General features: G+C 31.4%; 1 protein-coding gene across 1 annotated transcript; it reads right to left on the bottom strand.

Annotated features, from left to right (window-relative positions):
* Positions 1 to 6,749: 6,749 nt before the first annotated feature.
* Positions 6,750 to 8,662, bottom strand: LOC11409306 (protein SHORT-ROOT). The gene has a single exon (XM_003608480.4). It carries the CDS (start codon positions 8,497 to 8,499, stop codon positions 6,985 to 6,987), a length of 1,515 nt encoding a protein of 504 aa, XP_003608528.1. The 5' UTR covers positions 8,500 to 8,662; the 3' UTR covers positions 6,750 to 6,984.
* Between the last annotated feature and the right edge of the window lie 1,270 nt (positions 8,663 to 9,932).

Genomic DNA, 9,932 nt, shown 5'->3' with positions numbered 1-9,932 from the left:
AGTTTTTGAATCGTTTCAAACAAGTCCTTTTAGAGGATGATGATAATGATTCAGATGATAGCAACAAAGAGGATTATCCACCATTTGCCATGCCTAAAAAGATGATTAATTTTAAGTGGGTTTTAGGAGCCAGATTTGGTACCAAAGATGAGTTCAATGAAGCAATTACCAACTATGTTATCTACAATAGAACTTGTTTGAAACGATTCAAAAACTAAAAAGACTTGTTTGAGACTTTTAAAACTTAAAGGACCACTTTGGGAAAAACGAAAAAACTTAAAGGACCTTTAGATGCATTTGACCAAAACAATATTAATTTCTTAATCATGTAATGCAATCTTGTTTTTCCTCTTGTAATATTATGAACCTTGTTAATCTTAGGATGCATATTTTGCTTCATCTATATTCCAACAACTCATCCTTCAATATGATTCATCTACCTCCTCCTTCTTATCTGCAATAATGTCCATATGATTAGCCTTGTGACAGAAAAACTCCCTCACTTTCTCTTCATCAGGTGGATATTATAGGGGTTGGTTGCTATTCTTCTAACTTAGAAGTTCTAAGGATGGACTTGGGAAAAAGAGAGCATTTCATTAGCAGTGGAGAAAACAAATAAATCAATCTAGAGATTGAATTTTTTCATGAATTTTTCCAGGCATGTTAATGACGTGAAATATGGCTTTACACAAAAAATTTGAAATTTTTGACTAGGAACAAATTAATTATGAATTTTAAAGCTTAAAAAACTTGAAAAACTAAACAATGAAAATCTCGACCTAGAAATTGAATTTTGAGATGATTGTTTGCAGAGACATCTATAAAAATATAAAAAAAATGGATCTTCAAAGTTTCATAGACATTTCAAAGAAGTTTCAATTTATTTTTATTTTTCAACCAAAGTATGCAAAACTGCAATTTTTTCCCGAGTAAACGCATACTCACGGGTCAAATTTCATTCCCTAGCTATTTTAGTAGGAATGGTTAGGACATCATAAGAACCATCATTATCAAATTTTGGAGTTTTTAAATAACTCATAATTATGGGAAATAAAAATTCATAATAATTTGTCTCTAGTCGAAAAAAATCTTTTTTTTTTTTAAAACCATATTTTAACGTCCTAAACATGTTTGGAAAAAATCATGAAAAAATTTAACCTCTAGATCACTTTTTTAAACTACGAATATATTATAAGGTAAAAAAATAAGAAGAATCTCATATTTACAGTGTCATTTTTCGAACACCGCGTATATTATAGAATCAATTTGAACAATTAACTCAATCAGCTTATAAAACATCTCAACAATTTCAAATGTGATTGATTATAAAGATGTTATTGTTTATACTAAATGTGCATATATAAAAACTAAACTCTTATTATACTTATAATAAATAATGCTATGCTAACTTAATTTTAAAATATAAATTTTCTCTTTTTATTTAATATCTTCTTATATCCCTTTGTCTAACCCAAGAGATGCTTCATGCATGGTTGTTAGCTCTTAATAGGAGCCCCAGGGAGAGCAATCCGCAGCAACATAATGTTGGAGTAAGCTGCAAGTAAGCATTTAAAGTGCAAATGTTTTTTAGGAACAAAATGCTTTGGCACATGCATGTGCATTCGTAATCATCAAGGTTAATTTATCTCATAAAAAATAATGGTTTTCAATTTAGAGACTTATTGAAGCAATTTAATGTGTTTGATTTTAAGGTGGAGAAAATTGATCATAAGAGAATTGATTTTCATAGAATTGATTTTGATTAAAAATGAGTTAAATGTGAATTGATTTATGTTTAGATAGTTTGAATCAAAATCGATTTTGGATACATAATTACCAAAATGAGAATAAATATTATAAAATTGGATTTTATTTCTATTTTATATAACTATTTGAAAGGGCAATGCTTATAAAGCATATTGACATTTTTAGAGAATCGATTTCTCTCAAACGCAAAAGCTATGAAGTGGCGCTTCAACTAAAATCAATTCCAATAATTTGATCATATTTAACCATTGATACCGAGACATCTTTACAAGCTTATGGAACTGCGTTTAGCCATATGGGCGTGTGATTGAAGCCTCTCAACATAAAACCAAACAAGCACTTAATGGCTTGCTTAGTTGAATTTGAATAAAGTGTACATATAATTAGATTGTTTTTATTTTATTTTATGCAAACATGAAATTACTTTCTCCGGTCACATTTATAAGTAAAAAATAACTTTTTAGATTCATTGAATAATTAATGTATTTAGTTTACAAGATACGTTAGTTATTCAATAAATTTAAAAAGTTCATTTTTATTTATAAATGCGACCAAAGAGAGTAGATTGTAAGCCTGTTTTACAATGGTGCCATTTAAGACACTTTAAGAATATATTTATACATTTTCCACACCTTAGGGTAAGTTTTTTTTTTTTGGTTAAGTAGCCTAGTGGCTAGAATTCACCTTATAAGGTGAATAAGTGGGGTGTCCAGAATTCGAACCCAGCCCCTGCATATATTAATGCATTGTCCTAATAACTGAGCTATGCTCACGAGACAAGATAAGTTTAATTCAATAGCAAGCTAATTTTGTCGGTCGGCCTAAAAAGTAAACTTCGTTGATCAAGGCTTAGCAAGAAGTTAGTGATATATGCTAGTTCTTCCCTTTTAATTTTAGTCCACCTTGTATTGAATCTATTATACTGAATGACATAACGTAGTTGTGTTTGAGTAAAAAAACACACCTAAAATGTTAATACATCTCTTTTTTACGGGAATTTAAATACTTATACTAAATTATAACACTTATTTTTGGTGTTCTTAACATATAAGATATTTGAAATCTTAGTCCAATTTCTCCTTTTTGGAGAAATTTTTAATCTATATTCATTCTGTATAATGATGTTTATTAGTGTTTTCACTATGGTAATGAGAAGCGTTTTTTTAGTTTAACTAACGTAGTTTCTCCCTTGGTTTGGTTCATCCCCTTAATTTTGAAAAGGAAATTTGGATGTTAAACGGATATTTGCTTAGCTGATTGTAGGAAGGCATGATAGCGGGCCTGGTTTTGGCTAAGCCAATGCGTTGTTAATTGCTATCCAAGTAATAATGGCCCTAGATATGGTGCTAGTTCTTTTCAATGACACAAAGCAACAACAAGAAGTGTGATCCAAAATGAGTAAATATCACATCAATTTTATTTTAATTTCAAGGTTTTGTCTAATATACACAAATAAATTAGTATTGCACCATGCAAAAACTTATTTGAATCATTAAATCTTATCATGCATATTTTATTTGATTTAATATTTTATTAATCCAATGATAGAAACAACATGTTGGAAGAATAGTTTTTTTGAAGAATAGTTAAAATTAGTTCAAAAATATTTTTGGTCACCAAAGAGATTACTAGGTTGAGTCGCATATTAAGTTGTTCTCTTTAAGATATTTTGTAGCACTACCCAAAAATTGTGCAATCAGACTATAAACTACGACGCCTCCAAGATAAACAGTACAACTACAACTGTATTATAGTCTTACTGCATTGTAGGATCCGTTCTAGATATAGACCTTCAAATATGGTGCTAAGACCACTCTAATATGGTACTAGACCACTTCAACATGGTGTTTCCATGATTAACCTCCAACTTCTTCAAGGGCATAAAGTATTGAAAGTGACTATATTCTTAAGATCATTCTTATTTTCGAAGGAAAAATATATATCGAAAGTGATTATGATCTATAGAATACTCTTATTTTCGAAGGGATAATTTATCGAAGAGACTATGCTCTTAAGACCATTCTTACTTTCGAAGGGAGATTATATCACGAATGGACTGTGGTCTTAAAAACACTCTTTAAATCCGATGGAAGATAAAAAGGGAGGAGAAAAAAAATAGCTCATCAACACAAGTTGGAGGAGGGAGAAGAGAGAAAAGTTCTTTGACAACTAAAGAGAACTTTTGGTGTGAGTAGAAGTAAGAGGGAGATGAACTCTAGTTATAGGCGAGGGATCATACAGATAAGTTACAAATTCAATGGCTATGATCATTTGACCGTTACAAAATCAACGATCTGATCTCGTCTCATAAATGAGCACTCAGTGAGAGAGTTGACTTAGGGAGGACGCACACAGGCGTGTGTCAACATGCGTTGGCCTGTGCCAAGTGTATGCTGACGCGTGCAAATATATTACATGACGATGACGTATACCGAAACAAAATTAAAAGAAATAATAATTAAATTTAATGTTTCGGGTCGTAAAAACAATACCTCCACTATATAAACACTAGTATATACTCGATGATCCGAAACAATATGTTGTCCCTTATAGTGTTCCAACACAACCTTATGCATCATACACGACATATGTCCCTCATATATTAGCCCTAATTTCAATTGTTAGACCCAAAAATTGTGTCACCCTCCAGGTTCCACCTCTTCCCTCAACAAATAACTACAAGTATTGCTTAAATTTATATTATTAAAATAATAAAATGAAACTACCAATATAGTGTTGGGAGAATTGGTAAAATGACATTCATCCACAAAAATAATTTGAGTTCGACTTGCTCATTAGTTTCATAGCGAGTTCAAGTGATTTAAGTTATGGGGATACATGTGAGACCATATTGGGTGTTAAAAACCTAATTACCATGGGTTATTAAAAAGTAAAAAAGAAATTTACAAAATGAAAGTATTCTATTATTGTCGGATTGAGGATGTGGGGATTTTGTTTCAAAATGGAAAAAATAGACAGAGAGACAAAACCCTGAAGTACTTATGCGTTGGAAAATAAACACATAGAGTAAGCTTTCTACAAGAATATGGTCCCATAGAAACATAAAAGGCATAAGCTGGTCGTTGTCAATTTTATGGAAAAAGAGACTAAAGCTTACACATGTAGAAGGTATGGGCCAGCATGCATAAAACTAACTTTAAAAATACACTAAAGCAAAGCAATTATATTGTTTTATAACTGAGGGTGGGAAAAGGTGCAAAAGTGAAGAGTTGATATGTTATGTTAGAGGAGGCAAATACCATCACAATTTTTAGATATGCAACAACCCCTTAAAAGATGTACCCACTATTAATAATTTTTTTAAAATTGTATGTACTTAATTACAATTGTTTGGCTTTCATGAGCAAAAGGGACTCCATGGCCAACATATATAATATATAAAATTCTTGCTTCAATGAAACGTTAGGGCCTATTGTGGGGGCATGAAGAGGGTAACTAAAATTATGTGGTAATATATAAAAGATGATAGACTTTTAGACTTGGAGAGGATGGGAAGAATCGAAAAGAAAGAAAGGAAAGATTTTTTTTTTTAAAGAGCATCACTTTTTCTTGGTTTGGCAACTAATAAAACAGTCCATCTCAAACATATAACGTGCTGCCCACTAAGGACTAATGCCTTTTCTATGGATTCCCCACAATCATAAACCCACTCGGTTACCGTACTAAGATTCGTGTGGTGAGGTGAGGCTCAAACTCAAAACCTTAATATTTCATCAAAACTTTGTTATTTATTTATTAAACTCACATTAACCTTAAAGATAAGATTTTATGTATGTATTCTGTATATCTTTTGGTTTTTGAGAGGGTATATCCATATATTTTTGTTATTTATTTACTACACATTGAAAATCAAACCATATTTACTATAATTTAATAACTTTTTTTTTTTGAATGGACTATAATTTAATAACTGCTATTGTGAAAATAATTAAATTAATATAATCAATCGTATTTTATCATGGTGTGAAAATAAATACACTTTGTCAAGGTTGGTGGATATAGTGTTTTAGGTTAAAAGTGTTGCATGGACTAAATTTTGAAAAGAAATAATATGTTGCATGCACTAATATTTATGGTTATGAGAGATTCAAGAAGGTTGGTCTAATAAATTAAGTGAATCTTAAGTTTTGGTGTAGTTTTTTTCCTTCAAATGTTAACCTTCATTTAAAATCTTTTATTTTAAATTTCAATTTTTTTATCCGATCAAATAATTAATTTAATCCTATAATTTCATATTTGATAGTTCTAATTTAAATTTCAAATCAGATCCGATTCTTAAATTCAATCTTAACAAATAAAAAAATATTTTTTTTAGAAGAAATCAAAACTAGATTAATCTTACTTCAATTTTTAATAAAAAATATAATAACTAAAATCAAAGTAACAATACTAAATGATAGAATTTCATCCAAAATTTTAAGCTTATCATATGCCAGATCAATTGATAATGTGCTTATAATTTCAGATCAATTGATAATGTGCTTATAATTTGTTAGTTTGATTTTGGATGTTAATACGTGATAATCTTGGCAAAAATTAAAAAAAAAAAATTACGTGATAATCATGTGAGTCAAATATTCATTTTTTTTTTAAGGAATGTGAGTCAAACATTCATGACACAACATTTTTACTACCGAGTATCAAACTCAACTCACATAAACTTTTTCTTATTGACAAAAACAAATTAATATTTATGACATGACATTCCTCACCAAATTAATATTGAGAGAGTAGATAGGAGAGAGTGTAGATTGTTCTTAGCATTCCTCGACATGACATTCACCTTCAAAAAATAAAATTTAATATTTATGACGCGGAAAATTAAGATGCAAAATTCATTTATAATATACATAATCCATACAAATTAAATATCAAACTCCACACCCTATTCTTATCTAAACAAAATAAAAATAAATCATAGAATGCTTATGTAAACAAAAATAAAAATAAATCATAGAATGTAACCCAAAAAAATATTTTACTCCGTTAATTCCTTTTTTAATACAAGCAAACTCCCTTTAATCAATCCTCTTATACTCCCCTAAATTAATTACCAAACTTATATATTTTGATCAAAGAAAAAGGAACCCATATAACAGTGAAAATTACTCTCAAGTAACCAATGATGAATCCCAAACGCACGTGCCAATAAAATTTAGAGCACGTGTGAATCACCCATGCCACGTCAGCGCCACCTCAAGGCCTCCATACACTGGCCCACACCACCGGCTTATCCTTCCACGACAAGAATATTCCGGTATCACCATCGGAGGATGTCATCGACCACCCTTCTTTATACCTTCTCAATAAAGCCCTAACATCATCACAAACTTCATCACTAAACGACACCGTATTAAACCCGCCACCATGCAACCTCCTCCTCCACCGCGCCGCCGTTTCACGTCTCTCCACTGACTCATAAGGATCACAAGCAACCAAATCAACAATACCTCTCCCAGCTTCTCTTTCTAGCATCAACCTCTCACTACTTGTTCTTGAAAAACTTTCATCAAGTGCTTCAAAATAAACCCTAAACCATCTTAAACACTCTTTAAAACCTTCCACGAAATCCGAACCAAAACAAACTTCTAAATCAGCTTCTTCTTCAACAATAGTTAAAACCCTAGGTTCTAACCCACGAAGCAAAGATATAAACAAATCACGGTGGTTTCCGGCTCCGGATATCGAATGTAAAGAGTTTACACAGTTTATAGCCAAAGCTTCATCTTCTTTAATATCTAAATCACACAAATTCAACTCTCTTAAATCACTGAAAATGATTTTGAATTTAAACGGCACTCCCATAAGCCTAGCAAATTTTTCCATCCTTGAACCAATTTCCTTCATGACTTTTTGCACCGAGCCACCGCTGATTGCAGTGACTACAGTGGTTAAACGAAGGTGAGGCGTATCATCAGAGCGGGTGGCCAACGCTTCGAGGAGTGTTGGCCATTGAGTGCAATAAGTGTTGCTAATATCAATTATGTGAAGTTTAGGGTTACCTTCCAATGCTTCTAAGATAGCACCGTTAGCTGCCACGTGTCCAAACGTTGTCCATGGACTAACTTCTTGGAACTTCAACAACATCTTCCTCGTTGAATCAAAGGAACATGTTTTTTCCGACGCGGTTGTTAAGGTTTTGTAGGTTCTATCTCCCGCGTCGTTCATGCGACTAAACAAAGCTTGAAGAAAATAAGATGAAAGTTTTTGATCTGTGTCACCATATGGGGTACTAAGCTCGTTTAGCATCCACATGAGTTGTTGGATTCGGTTTGTGTTATTGTCGGAAAATGCACGTGCAGTTTCAAGGAGGATGTTTTGTGACCAAGAGTGACCGGAGAATTCAAAGTTGAAGTAATCATGGGAGGGTGAGAAAGAGTAATTATCAGTTGTGGTGGGGGTGTTGATAGTATTATAAGTAGTGTTTGGAGTAGTGATAGTAGTAGTGGAAGCATAAGGATAAGTATAATAGTGTTGTTTAGAAGAAGATGAGGATAAATCTTCATCATTGTTGTTATTATGATCCATGTAATAAAAGTTGTTGAAGCATTCTTCGTCTTCTTCTTGTTGGTTGTAATAATGATATGTTGTTTGTCTTGAGGATCTAGAGCTGCTAGAAGTTGTTAAGGTGGTGGTGGAGTTGAGGGAAGGATCAGGTTGATATTGTTGTTGTTGTTGTTGAAAATTGACAAGCCTAAACAGCGTATCCATTTAACCAAAGAGATACATACACCAAATCAGCAATATAGTTGCTTCTAAGCACAAGCAATGGATGGCCCTAGTGATGTGTTTTTATTTTAACTGTGGGAGTTGGGGTACTGTACGTTGGAGATCATGATTAGAAGTTTATTCAAACTTTGGATAGATTCTTTTTACCTTGCAAAAATAGCTTCATTTTTCTAAATATATAGTAAAAAACAATATGTAAGTGAAAGAAAGCCTTGTTAAATAGTGTGTGTATTTATAATGGAAGCAATAAAGTTTGAATTTAGGAAATCATATATTAAATAATAATAAATAGGTAAGTTGATTCTCAAAATGGTAAACATAAATCAAAATAGTTCTTATTTTTTCAAATTGGCAAACACATTGTTGAAATTGTAAATTGTCATTCATAATGGTAGTTCATTTGTTAACTTGTATTATTATGTTACATGTTAACTAGATGTTACATTGGACAATGATTCGCCATCGATGATAGTTTATTAATGATTAATTGACCTAAGAAATGTAGGTAATCTCATTGATGAAATTCGTTATTAGTTACAATTGTGTGAAGATTTTTTTTTTTTGTCAAGTAGTTTAATGACTAGAGCTCGTATAATTTAATTATGGAGAGTGAAGATTATTTTATTAGTAATATTAACGTTTGATGTGGTGATATTGATGATGTGAGATCAAGGTACAAGATCAATCGTATATTTGATTTAATTAACGTGTCACATTATATTTCTATCGACAATAAAAATTGTTAGCTTGACTATTTTCAGTGATATATACTTTACAATTTTACGGATGTATTGACTAATTTGCGAATATTAGAGACAAGTTTGATTGATATTTACAATTATGAAAACTTCTTTTAACTCAACAATTTTGAGAATCATAATTCTATTGCATTCATATTCATTGCATATAAGCTAGATCATATACATAGCATATTTCACAAGCTCGTTCAATAATTTTATTTCCATTCCTTTTTGCGTAATCGATGATGTGCTGGGAATATGCAAGTGGGGTTTTCTTTTCTAGGTTATATTCTTTTATTGGGAGAGGGCTTCTTTTTGTTAAAAAAAGAAAAGGCTAAGAGAGAAGGGGGAATTGACTGAGATAAGTGGTTACTATCTCAGTCAATAAAAACTTGAAAAATAGAATAGGATGCATGACCTAGCTAGTTGATGCTTTATTTTTGAAATAGAAGAATTCTCTGACAAAAAGATGAAAAATAAAAAAGCATGAGGAAAAGCTAGCAGGGAAGAGATCTTAGTGGATTAGCTTTTCATTCTTTTTTTAGAGATAAATATAAAATTAAAGAAGAAAATAAAAAAGAATTAGTGATTGAGAAAACTATACAATAGAAGTCATTGGATGAGTGGGAGCAGGCGTGCCCAACTGCCAATTGAGGTTTGAGAGAGTAAAAGCTG

The sequence above is a fragment of the Medicago truncatula genome, chromosome 4, assembly GCF_003473485.1.
Source record: "Medicago truncatula cultivar Jemalong A17 chromosome 4, MtrunA17r5.0-ANR, whole genome shotgun sequence".
Classification (NCBI taxonomy): domain Eukaryota; kingdom Viridiplantae; phylum Streptophyta; class Magnoliopsida; order Fabales; family Fabaceae; genus Medicago; species Medicago truncatula.
The sequence above is the reverse complement of the archived record's forward strand: the minus strand, read 5'-3'. Positions and strand labels throughout refer to the sequence as shown.